Below are 13,966 nucleotides of genomic sequence, written 5' to 3' on the forward strand. Positions count from 1 at the left end.
AAATCTTTGAAATACCTCGATTTGTAAAATTATGAAATACTTTCGACTTGTAAAATTACCAAAGTACCCCGATTTATAGAATTACCGCTTTTACCCCGATTTATATAATTACCGCTTTTACCTCGATTTACATAATTATCGTTTTACCTCGACTTACGTAATTCTTGTTTTACCTCGATTTACGTAATTACTGTTTTACCCTCGATTTATAGAATTACTATTTTACCCTTGATTTACTGAAATTCTTGTTTTACCTCGATTTACAAAATTACTAAAATACCCTTAGTTTGTAAAATTACCAAAATACCCTAGTTTTAAAATTACCAAAATACCCTTGGTTTGTGAAATTACCAAATACCCTCAATTTGTAAAATTACCAAAATACCTCGATTTACAAAGTTACAAAAATACCCTTGACTTTCTAAAATTATAGAAATACCATTAGTTTACAAAATTACTAAAATACCCTTAGTTTGTAGATTTACCAAAACACCCTTGTAGGATGAAATGACTAAAATACCCTATTAGGTAAAAAGACCGTAAAGCCCTCAGTAGGGTAAAGTGACCGTAATACCCTGTATGGTAAAATGACGAATATGCCCTTATGTTCCGTATGGTGATGTGCTTAGGATTTACATATATTGATATTGGAATAGTTGAGTTTGAGTGATGTGGTGGTTATCGAGGTGATTGATTATGGAAACGTTTCAACTTCAACCCGTAATGTGTGTACTAACCTCTAAATAGCTTAGATTAATATTTTCTAAAAGCGAAAGCTTCATATTTTAGTGATTCGGAATTAATATTTAGATCTACTTTCTACGCACGTTTAAGTTGGATTCACAACGGATATGGGGTAGGAAGGTATTTGGAACGTTCTTCAATGATTAGATCTCTTGGTAAGTATTCGAACCTTCTTTCCATTTGTATCTTGTGGTTTAAGAAAAGTGAAAACCCTCTCGTCGACTAAGGCTAAAAGGGTTTTGGTGTTATTTGGTTTGTTGGTGCTAGTGAGGATTAAAGGCTACCGATCGAGGAGTGTGTGAAAAGCTTGGATCATCGAGTGACTAAATCTAGTCATCAACTTTGCAAAGGTATGAACCCAAGGGCCATTGTGGATGGTGGCGAATGTGTAAGTGATGATAATAGGTAGTTTTCGATTTGGTTTAATAATAACATGGTCTAATCTATAAGTGGTTGATTATAGGACAAATCGCATAGGAGATCTCGTCAAGGAATATCGCAAATCGTGTGTAACGAACCCTTTTTCATAGCTTAAAGCGATAAAATGCGAAAAGTCAAATGCCAAATTCGGCATTTCGAGGACGTGAGCAAGCTTAACGCTCACTAGTTAGTTAGAATCGATGAGATGATGATTGGGAACAATGGAAACAGTAAGGACGTGATTTTGGCGTTCACGGTAAGTTGGGCCTCGAGGGGCTGAATTAGGGCCCAATAGGCTTTCGGGCCCATTTGGGTAAATTTGGTAGAAAATGGGAAATCTGTTAAATTGCATGATAAGACTGTTAAAACCATTATGGAATATAGGCTAAATGGGCCTAGATGACAGAATCGACTAAGTAGGGCCCATTAGGGGTTTTTTTGGCCCAATAGCTCGTTTTCGCTAAAAATGGGCCAGAATCACTGTTTGCACCCATGAATTGTTTGTAACCATTAATGAACATGGAAACCCTAATTTTTGGTAAATTTACAAGATTACCCTTATAATATGAAAATGACCGTTTTGCCCCTAGGTAAAAATAACCATTATACCCCTAGGGTTTATATATGAACTTAATGCATGGGATTTTGATAAACATGATATGTATGATATGCACATGATATGTATGATATGCACATGACATGTATGATATGCACATGATATGTATGATATGCACACGAGATGTTCATAAATGCATTGGGTTGGGTTTTTTATATGAATGGAGGAAGTGAAAAAGGGCTTATGCCCAGCTTATTAAAGGGCTTATGCCCCGCTTATCAAAAGGGCTTATGCCCTGATTATCAAAAGGGCTTATGCCCTAGTTATCAAAAGGGCTTACGCCTGATTATTAAAGGGCTTATGCCCCGCTTATAAAAAGGGCTTTTGCCCTGATTATTAAAAGAGGCTAGGCCTCGGTTATATGATAAAGCACTAAGTCGCCAAAGGAGAGTTATGGCGGGTGGGTCGAGTTAATCCCCACATGGTGTGTTGGTTGGTACGGGTGGAGAGTAGCGGATGGTGGGTTGAGTAGTCTCCCCAGATGGGTTTGCATTCTTTCATTGACATTATATGTGATATTGAAATGGGCCTATGGGCCATACCATTTACCGTAAAGGCTTCGGCCCAGTAATATGAAATTTGAAAAGGCTTCGGCCCAGTGTTATGAAATATGAAATATGAAAAGGGCTATGGCCCAGTACATTTTTGAGATTGGATTTGGGCTTAGACCCAACAGTCGTTATTGTTTTGGGCTCGAAGGGGCTTGTTGCACATGAGTTTCCAAACTCACCCCTTTCCTTAACCTTGCAGGTGAGCCTTGATGTGGGGACTTGGGCCGGAAGGGATTCAGAGTAGCCACGGTGATCGTCTTTTGGCTTTTAAACAAGCGTTGGTTTTCATTAAATTTCCTTTAATTATTATTTATTTTTGGGTTGTAATAAGGCCATTTTAACTTTTCTTTTATTTTTTCTCGGGATTATTTTATTTTTAATAACTTCAAACTTGGTTGATAATTGTTCAAATGGGATAGACTTAGGACGTGTTTTCAAAATGATACTTGTTTTCAAAATATCTCAACACCACGATTAATCGATTTATCAAAGACGTCCACTTAAACAAATTTAAACTCGATATGACAAAGTGTGGCTATGGTTGTGGGCATGTCTAGGATTGGATCCAATTAAAGAGCTTGGTACTTAAGCAGCCTTCATGGCTCACCTCCTCTATCTCGGATACCTACCTGGTGCCCAGCTTCCATACACTTTGTTAACTCAACAAAATATATGGTTTTAAAACACTAAAAACGGAACGTGGGTTTTCAACTCCAATGTGGCACGTCAAATTCGGCCATAACGTCTGGGCCGGGTTTGGGGTGTTACAATGATAGATTAAGGCCTAAGGGTATGTTATGTAAATATATGTATTCCGATACATGTCTCTTTACACCTGTCAAGTATTTCTTTGGTGGATTCTAAGGACTAGGGCGCATGTCAAACATCCATAGGGACAAAGGTAAAATATCAAGGTAAATCTGGTAAGAAATGAGGTAACCTTTCTCTTTCTTCTTTAAAAAGAGATCTATGTTTATAAAAAGGGGGAACAAAGAGAATTCCTCTCATTTTTCAAGCTAAGTTGAAGATATGGATTTAGGCTTTGAGATGCTAACAATGTAAGATCTACAACTTTACATACTAAGTTGTTAAGGAGCAACTCAATTTAGCTAGGTAAAATAAGTATGGTAAAGTCTTATTTAAAGATTTATAATGTTCAAAGTGAAAGTAAATAAGTTAAGTGTACAGATCTTGATGAGTTCCCATGTTCTGTCAAATAAGGGTTGTTGATCAACTCGATAAAAGACCGAATCTGGTGTTTAAAGCTGTTAAATAAGTAAGTCAGCTGACTCCTTAAGCCAGCTCTTGTAAATTTATTATGTATATTAGAATCATCCGTGAAAATAAGCTAAGAATACATGATGTGATGATTTTGGAAAGAATGTATGTCTGATGAACTTGCAAGAATGATTCATATAAAATATGGATCTAATTTATGTTGTGTTAATATGTCTGTATTGAGGATACGAACAAGTTTTTTATGAAAAATTCTGTCATGAATAAGTCAGATGTGAATGAGTCTGTCAAGTATGAGTTTGCGTGAAGTCTCTGTCTCTAGAATTGTCTAAAGGGGTCTACCGGGACTAAAAACACAAATTTCTAAAAGAAAAAGTCCATGGCACTCTAAAGATCATATAATGTAAGACCATGGCTGGGCCATGGCATCATAAGGAAAAGATTTAAAGGACGGTTGGGTGAGTACTAGACGATGAGGGGCAACCCTCATGACGGTGAGTTTAGGCAAATCCCTCTCATCAAAAAACAACAATTTCTATAAAAGTGAGCCTTTGGGGTTATCTCTATTAAATGGAGACCTTTGTGGCTATCTCTGTTAAAGGAATGCCTTTGTGGCTATTTGTATTAAGGGACGCCTTTGTGGCTATCTCTATTAAAGGGACGTCTTTGTAACATCCCAAATTAGGGTCTAGTCGAAACAGTGGTTTTGAGACCACAAATTCAAAATGAAAATAATTATTTTATAATTATTTGATGGTCTATGATATGATTGCATGTTTGTGTGAAATTTTCATTAAGAAATTCTATGCCTAAGGTGTCCAATTTCACTTTAGAGACTAAAGTGAATAAGTTGCAAAATATGGGTTCTAGAAGCTTTTAGTATGAAATAGCTTTGGATTGTTAATTAGAGGTCCTTAAATAGTAAATTGCCCAGTTTTTATTTTTATGGACAAAAATGGGCATGCATGGATAAAATTTGAAAGTTTAGTAAAAAGGGCATTCTGGTCATTTGGGTAATAAAATAATAAAAAGGGAAAAATCAAGCAAAATTTACTCATCTTCTCCATTCCATAGCCAAAATTCTCAAGCTCACCATAGCTAGGGTTTCTCAACTTTTCAAGCTTGAAAGTAACTCAATCCTAGCCCCGTTTTTTATGTTCTTTACATTTTTTAACCACTTGAAAAATGATCTATTCATTTTTGGTCATATTTTGAGCTAGGGTTCATGTATGAAATTTGACCCAATGTGACATGTTTGTATTTTGATTTTTAATGGAGGAATATGAAATTTTGATGCATGATAAACATCTTTTACTAAGTGGTTTTTTATGAAAATACCTAAAAAGGACCTTTTTGTAAAAGTTATGAAATAAGTGGTTAAAAATCTATTTTCAAAGAAAATATGGGCTTATATGAGTATGATATAAGTTTGGTTAGGCTTGGGTATCAAAGAAAATGAATACATTTCATTTTACGAGCCTAAGGGCTAAGTTGTAATTATGTGAAAGTTTAAGCGCAAAAGTGTAATTTTTCTAAAGTATGATTTATGGACTATTTTGAACAATATGATGATTGAATAAGCTAAATTTTCTATTATAGATCAAGAAAAATGGAGTTCGGACCTAGACCGAGGAAAGAACAAGATTTTGGACTGAATCGAATTAATTGTCCATATTTTGTACCAAGGTAAGTTCATGTGTAAATAATGTAATTCTATATCATGTTTTAATATCTTATTAATGTATGAGTCTCTATGATTAATTATTATGACAAGTGTATGAACAATGTTATAGTCTATGAGCATGACATTATGAACAAGTTTGGCGACTATGTAATATCGAGAAAAATCCCGCTTGAACCTTAGAAATAATTTAGGATACAATGTGACATGTCACTAGGAACTATGTGATTATGAGCTCATGAGATTATATGTATATGTGACTATGTGTATTCGGGTGCCAGTCTTGCACGTTCTACCGGTGGCTGGGTAGCCCAGCATGTATTACGAGTGCCTGTCAGCTTGTGTGAGTAGCCTGAGTAGTTACGTCTTGACTGTCAACTTGTGTGAATAGGCTCGTGATTAGCTCGAGAGCGAGTAATGTTTGATTATGATGGGAGGTAGAGTGTGGCTATGTTTGAAGCACTATGTGCAACTTTTTCGTGTATCCGATAGTATTCTAAGTGTTTAACGGGTAAACCTGTGAGTTATTCGATAAGTAAGTCAACGACGTGGATACATGACAATGTGTTAGGAGTTGGTACAGGAATATACAATAAACCCATACGAATGAGCTCGATATGTGATGAACTTTTGGTAAGATTGAAATTGTGTAAGTTATGTCTACAAATTAAGCTATACCTATGGAGTTATGATAACTCTAAGTAAACTATGTTAAGTTAATGATATTTATATATATGATTATGTTGCTATTTATTTGTATGTGAACTTACTAAGCTTTATGCTTACTCCCCTCTCTTTCTTATTTTCTTATAGTATTGTCAAGCTAGCTCAGGGATCGAAAGATGTCAGAGGCTCGATCATACTATCAACTATATATTTGGGAATAGTTAGTCTCAATATTTAGAGTATGGCATGTATAGGGGCTTGGTCTTTTTGTTATATGTCATATTGGTTTAGCCAAATGTATTGGTTCATGGTAATATTTGATTCATTTTGTATATGGCCATGTGATATGGTTCATATTGATCATTTGGGTCGTAACCGTAATCAATTATACATGCATGCAATGTATTATGATTGATGTGATTGTTTGTGGATGAGATGTGTGATGAATGGCACATGTGCTAAATGAATTAATCATGGCTAATAAGTATGACCAAAACAATAAAATAATTAACTAAATTGAAAGTAGGTTTAGCATGACTAATGAATATGAATTGGTGTGGAATGCCTTATGAAAGCATGATGGTTTGGGTAGGAGACATGTTGACATCACAAAGACATGGATTAATCATGTTAGGAGTATTTAAGTGATTAAATATACCATGTTGCATGCCATCAAAGATTAATGAGTGAATGAGCAGTTAAGGGTGACAAATGGCTTGGAAAATAGCCTTAAGTTGTCCACACGGGTAGACATATGGGTGTGTGTCTAGGCGGTGTGTGACACACAGTCTGCCCTATAGGCTTGTGGTTCGGTCGTGCATCCCCTGTACCTTAGTTCTACAAGTTAGTATGCATGGTAGTAAACACATGAGTAGAGACACAGCCGTGTGTCTCAGCCGTGTGGAGGACACGGCCTCAGTATATGGGCGTGTGCCTAGGCTGTGTCAAGTTTGCACTTAATTTTGAGAATTTAATTTGCCACACGGTCTAAGCACACGGGCGTGTGACTTACCCGTGTAACTTTATTTAATAGAAGATGACATATTAGAGAGTTAAACGAGCTAAGGACACGAGCATGTCCCAAGCCACACAGACGTGTGACTTTCCAAAGCAAGAAAATTTTCTAAGTGTCAAAAAGGTTTCAAAATTTCTCAGTTTAGTTCCAAACCGCTTTCGATGTATGTTTTGGGCCTCGTAGGCCCTTATAAAGGACAATTTGCATGAAATTGAAAAGTTTTTAAGTTGAACAAAATTTTATGGCACCGGCTTTATGTGGTTGTTTATGTTTTAGTCCGGTAATGCCTCGTACCCTATTCTGGTGTCAGATACGGGTCAGGGGTGTTACATTTAGCGGTATCAGAGTCAGGTTTAGTCAATTCTCAGACTAATGTAGCATGTGTATGAGTCTAGCTATACATGCCATAAATATACTATGATAGTGTGACAACTCCTGACGATTTTAAAATATGTTTTCATATAGTAAATGGATCCCGACAGAGCAGTGGTAGATGATGTTCAAAGAAACACGCTTGCACCCGCTGAAGGGGCAGCGCCGTCTGAGAGTCGACCCCTTACAGTTAGTCGAGGAAAAGGAGGCAGGGAAGCCTTTCTTCATATGATGGATGCTTGGTACACGGAGTTCGTTCGAACGAACCCGAACGTTCAACCCTCTCTACCCTCACATATTCCTCAACCTAACCTTGTAGCACCCCAAGGTATGGACTTTGTGAGTCTGAATAGACCTCCAATTGATAAGATTTAGAAATAAGGAGCCGAAGAGTTTTGAGCTAGTAAAGACGAAGACCCTGAGAGGGTAGAGTTCTGGCTTGAGAATACTATTGGGGTGTGTGATGAGTTATCATACACACCAAAGGAATGCATGAAGTGTGTTGTGTCTCTTCTGAGGGACTCGGCCTATCAATGGTAGAACGCCCTTGTGTCGGTGGTACCAAGGGAGAGAGTTAATTGGGAATTCTTCCAAGAAGAATTCCGTAAGAAGTACATTAGCCAAAGATTTATCGATCAGAAAATGAAGGAATTCCTTGAGCTAAAACAAAGTCGAATGACAGTAACGGAATTTGAGTGTGAATTCGTAAGACTGAGCAAATACACTCGAGAATATGTATAGACTAAAGTCATCATGTGCAAAAGATTTGAAGATGGATTGAACGAAGACATCCAATTACTAGTGGGTGTCCTTGAACTAAGAAAATTTGTTGTGCTCATAGAGAGAGCTTGTAAAGTCGAGGAATTGGCTAAAGAGAAAAGAAAAGCTGAGTTAGAGTCTTGAGATTTGAAGAAGAGACAAATAGGTAAATTATTTCAGTCATTAACTAAGAAACTGAGAGAGTTTAATACTCGATCAAGTGTTTCAGCTGGGTTCTCGAATAGGAACCATAGGAACTAGTATTCGGGTCATAAGGCTCAAACTACGTTGATAGCGAGTGTGGGTAACGCTCGACCTAATAGACCTGAGTGACAACATTATGGCAGACATCACCTCGGTGAATGCTGGATGAATAGCCAAGCATGCATCAAGTGTGCTTCACATGATCATTTTATCAAAGATTGTCCTGATACGGTTGAAAAGGAAAAATTTCAGAGCGCAAGGTCGAGCAATGCTACTTCTAGAGGAAGACCACAGAAGAATCCAGGAACTGGAAGAGTAGTAAGAGTGCACCTAGGGAACTAGCTGTAAGACCCGAGGGTAGAGCACCTACGAGCCATTCGTGCTCGCAAAGAGGCTTCATCCCCTAAAGTGATTACGGGTACTTTTTCTCTCTATGATACTTGTATTGTTGCTTTGATTGATCTAGGATCTACCCATTCGTATGTTTGTGTGAAATTTGTGTCTAGCATGAATATGCCTGTTGAGTTTACAGAATTTATGGTAAAAGTGTCAAACCCTCTAGGCAAGCATGTGATAGTTGACAAAGTATGTAAGAACTGTCGTTTAATGATTAGGGGTCATTGTTTTCAGGCTAATCTCATGCATTTGTCGTGTGATGAATTTGATATAATACTTGGTATGGATTGGTTGACCATGCATGATGTAGTAGCAAACTATGGAAGGAAAATCATTGAACTAAAATGTGAAAGTGGTGATATCCTTCGGGTTGAATCAGATGAATCGGATAACTTGCCTGTAGTGATTTCTTCTGTGACTGCTCAGTAATGCATAAGAAAGGGTTATGAAGCTCATCTTGCCTTTGTGTTGAATACAAAAGAGTTTGAATTGAAAATTGAATCAGTGCCGGTAGTATGTGAGTATCCAGATGTGTTCCCAGAAGTGTTGCCCGGATTGCCTCCAATTAGGGAAGTTGAGTTTGGCATCGAATTAGGTTCGGATACTGCATCTATTTCGATCACTCCGTATAGGATGGCTCCAAAGAAGTTATGGGAGTTGAAACTTCAGTTACAAGAGTTGACAGATAAAACCCAGCTAATCTATGTGGGGTGCACTGGTGCTATTTGTAAAAAAGAAAGATGGTTCGATGAGATTGTGCATTGACTACCGACAGTTCAATAAGGTAACCATAAAGAACAAGTACCCCTTACCAAGAATTGATGACTTGTTTGACCAATTGAAGGGAGCCACAGTATTTTCAAAGATAGACTTGAGGTCTGGTTACTACCAGTTGAGAGACAAGGATTCGGACGTACCGAAAACTGCATTTTAGACAAGGTAAGGTCACTATGAATTTTTGGTTATACCTTTTGGTTTAACGAATGCGCCTGTTGTATTTATGGACTTAATAAATTATATTTTCTGACCATACCTGGATAAATTTGTGGTTGTTTTCATTGATGATATTCTGATTTATTTTAATGATGAGACTGAGCATGCCGAGCAGTTGAGAATGGTTTTGCAAACTTTGAGAGACAAGCAGTTGTATGCTAAGTTCAGTTAAAGTGAATTTTGGCTACGAAAAGTTGGGTTTTTAGGCCACATTGTTTTGGTGATGGTATTAGAGTTGACCCGAGTAAGATTTTGGCTATTGTTGATTGGAAACTGCCGAGGAATGTAACGGAGGTTAGAAGATTCCTAGGTTTGGCCAAATATTACAGACGGTTTGTGAAAGGATTCTCCATGATTGCTACTCTGATGACGAGATTATTACAAAAAGATGTTAAGTTTGAAAGGACGGAAAAATTCCAAAAGAGTTTTGAGAAACTAAGGGAATTATTGATTGAGGCTCTGATTTTAGTACAACCTGAATCGGGAAAAGAATTTGTGGTGATGCGTCTTTGAATGGATTGGGTTGTGTGCTTATGCAGGAAGGCAAGGTGATCGCTTATACCTCGAGATAGCTGAAACCACATGAGAAGAATTATCCGACACACGATTTGGAATTGGAAGTCATTGTGTTTGCACTGAAGATTTAGAGACATCATTTGTATGGTGAGAAATGTCATGTGTATATTTACCATAAAAGTCTAAAGTACTTGATGACTCAAAAGGACTTGAACCTACGATAATAGAGATGGTAGAGTTGATAAAAGATTATGAGTTAGTGATTGATTACCACCTGGGAAAGGCAAACGTGGTCGCCGATGCCTTGAGTAGGAAATCCTTTTTTGCATTGAAGGCTATGAATAGTCAGTTGGCCTTGTTAGATGATGGATCTATTCTAGCTGGGCTAAGAGCTAGACCAATGTTTCTTCAAGAGATTTATGAAGCTCATCAAAGTGACGGTGGTTTGCAAGCCAAAAGAGTCCAATATGAATCGAGTAAGGAATTAGACTTTCGTTTTAGTCTCGATGGTTGCTTGATATTCCAAAATAGGATATGTATTCCTAAGGATACCGAGTTGATTCAGAAGATTTTGCTTGAGGCCCATAGTGGTCGTTTGTCTATGCATCGGGTAGTATGAAAATGTACAATGATTTGAAGAAATTGTATTAGTGGCCAAGTATGAAAAGAGATATTTCTGAGTTCGTTTCAAAATGCCTGATTTGTCAACAAGTGAAGGCTGAACACCAAGTACCTTCAGGCTTACTTCAGCCTGTGATGGTTCCCGAATGGAAATGGGACCGCATTACTATGGATTTCATGACAGGTTTGCCTTTAACGTCGAGAAAGAAAGATGTTATATAAGTTGTTGTTGATCGATTGGCAAAGTCGGCTTATTTTATACCGATACGTATTGACTATTCACTTGACAAGTTAGCCGAGTTGTATATTTCTGAAATAGTGAGGTTGCATAGAGTGCCTTTATCGATTATATCGAATAGAGATCCCAGGTTCACTTTGCGATTTTGGAAGAAGTTGCAGAAGGCTTTAGGTACAAAGTTGAATTTTAGTAACGCTTTCCATCTGCATACGGACGGTCAGTCTGAACGTGTAACAACCCGAATTAGGGCCTAGTCGGAACAGTGGTTTCGGGACCACAAATCTGACACAATAAAATTTATTTTTATTATATTTTTATGGTCTACAATTTCACGGGATGATTTCGTGAAAATTTCATTCGAAAATTTTGACGTTTGGGCACTCAATTTGGTCAAAAGGACTAAATTGTAAAAAGTGCAAAAGTTGAGTTCTACATGTTAGAGGTGTCTAATTGTTATGAGATTTTAAATTGGAGGCCCTTAAATCGTAATTAGACCATTGGATAATTTTTTGGACAAAAATGGACATGAAATGGGTGAAATAGAATATTTTTAAGTTAAGGGCATTTTGGTAATCTAGTAATTAAAATGAATTAAAAACAAAATTAAAAGTCAATTTTTGTCCATCTTCTAACCCATGGCCGAAACTTGCATGGATAATACATAGCTAGTGTTTTTCAAGCTTTCAAGCTCGATTGTAAGTCCGTTCTAGCCCCGTTTTTAATGATTTTTACGTTTTGGAAATCCTCGTAACAAGATCTACTCATTTCTACCCATATTTTGAGCTAGGGTTTGTGTTTAAAAATTTTCCCATGGATGACATGCATGTGTTTTGATGTCTAATGGTATGAATGCTCGGTGTGTAATAAACGACTTCTACTAAGTGATTTTCAGTGAAATTGTCAAAAAGGACTGTTTTGTAAAAGTTACAAAATTTGTCATAAAAGTGTGATTTAGTGGAAATTAGAGGCTGCTACAGTTATGAAAATGATTTAGCTAGGCTTCAAATGCAAGGAAATTTAATAAAAATCATTTTACGAGCCTAGGGGCCAAAGTGCAAATATGTAAAAGTTTAGGGGTCAAAATAAAAATTTGTAAAAGTATGATTTTTGGATCCATATGAATAATGTGACTAATTAGTAAGCTAAATGTGGTATTATAGATCAAGGAAAATGAGATTTGGGCATAGATTGGAAAAGAATGAGATTATGGACTAAATCAGAATTTATAGTCGTACTCGAACCCAAGGTAAGTTCATGTGATTTTAATAATGCAATATTGTATTTGAATGCTAATGCTTCGATATTACATGACATGTAAGTATATATATGTGAATAATTTGATATTATGTGATTATTTCGATGATATAACATGTTCTTGATGTTTTGCTATTATGATGAAAATGTTGCAATGCCATGTGATTATGAGATATTGCTATGTGAATGAAGCCACAATTCGAGTACGTCCGGTAAAGGTTTGGAAGTCTGATGGAATATGATGTTTCTTTGAAACGAGTAAGTTTGTATGTAAATAATATTTCGATTCTTTTTATGTTATTATCTTTTACTATTATATGAGATGTGGCTGCCTATAGAATGATCAATTGATGTAAACTACGAATTGGGATTGACTAAGAACGAGTTAGTAAAATGTTGAAAAGTGAAAAATTTCCCGATTGAACCTTTGGAATAGAAGAGATACAAATGATCCGTTGTGGGAACACATGTATAGTACTATGTACAGGCTACTATGTGTTTAAGACAGTTTTAGGTCACGTGTGTAGTACTAAGTGTAGGCTACTACGTGTACTAGATTGTTAGGTCACATGTATAGTACTAAGTGCAGGCTACTATGTGTACCTGATAGTTTTGATCACATGTGTAGTACTAAGTGCAGGCTACTACGTGTATCAGATGGTTAGGTCACATGTGTGGTACTAAGTGCAAGCTACTACGTGTACTGAATTAATAGGTCGCATGTGTAGTGCTAAATGCAGGATACTATGCATACCCGTTAACTTTGATCACGTGTGTAGTACTAAGTGCAGGCTACTACGTGTACCAGATTGATAGGACGCATGTGTAGTACTAAGTGCAGGCTACTATGCGTACCAGAGAGCTTTGGTTACAAGGGTGGTATATGCACAGGCCACTGAGTATCTGTTATTATTCCGACGAGTTCAACGGGAAATTTACTAAGCGAAAATAAATATGTACATGACTGTGTGATGAATACTTGCAAGTATATCTATGTGAAAAGTTGTGAATAAAGTGCTCGATAGTTGAGCGAATCTTTTGGTAAGATAGAATGGAGTAAGTGAAATTATGTAAATGTGAAATTTTGTAATAAAACAATTTTAGACAGCAGCAATTGTGTGAGTTTGAAAAATCACCAAAAATGGTATAAATTGAATTAGAGGTTTAATAAGATATGATATTAAATATTAATGAGTCTATTTTCTCATAAAAGAAACGTTGAAGGCAAAAGAATTTCATATTCTGTGATAATTGGATTTTTGTGAGACAGGGTCAGAATAATTCAGAAATCCCCTATTCTAATTTGGGAAAATCATTAAAAATTGTAAAAAAATAATTATGGGTAATAATTTGAATTTTTAAAATACCTAATGAGTCTATTTTCAAGAGGAATTGATCGGGACAACATCCAAGAGCTATAACATGACATAAATAATTTTTAGTGAAGAGAGGTCGGAACTGTCAAAAAATGAAATAGGGGTATATTTAATGAATAAACTGTACTAATTGGTAACACTAAAAATTCTGAAAATTTTATGGGAAGAATATATGTAAGTCTAGTCTCTGGGAAAATTAGTGGTTCTAAATTTTGAGTCCCGTTTCATGAAATAAATAATTTTTAGTGAAGAAAGGTCAGAATTATCGGATAGTGAAATAGGGGTATGTTTAATGAATAAACTGTACT

At 36.4% G+C, this 13,966-nt stretch overlaps 1 protein-coding gene across 1 annotated transcript; it reads left to right on the forward strand.

The window, feature by feature from the left end:
- Nucleotides 1-10,398: 10,398 nt before the first annotated feature.
- On the forward strand, nt 10,399-10,788 carry LOC128284944 (uncharacterized). Its single transcript, XM_053022423.1, has one exon. The coding sequence runs from the start codon at nt 10,399-10,401 to the stop codon at nt 10,786-10,788; it is 390 nt and encodes a 129-aa protein (XP_052878383.1).
- Nucleotides 10,789-13,966: the final 3,178 nt, after the last annotated feature.

This window comes from Gossypium arboreum, chromosome 2, assembly GCF_025698485.1.
Source record: "Gossypium arboreum isolate Shixiya-1 chromosome 2, ASM2569848v2, whole genome shotgun sequence".
Taxonomy (NCBI): Eukaryota; Viridiplantae; Streptophyta; class Magnoliopsida; order Malvales; family Malvaceae; genus Gossypium; species Gossypium arboreum.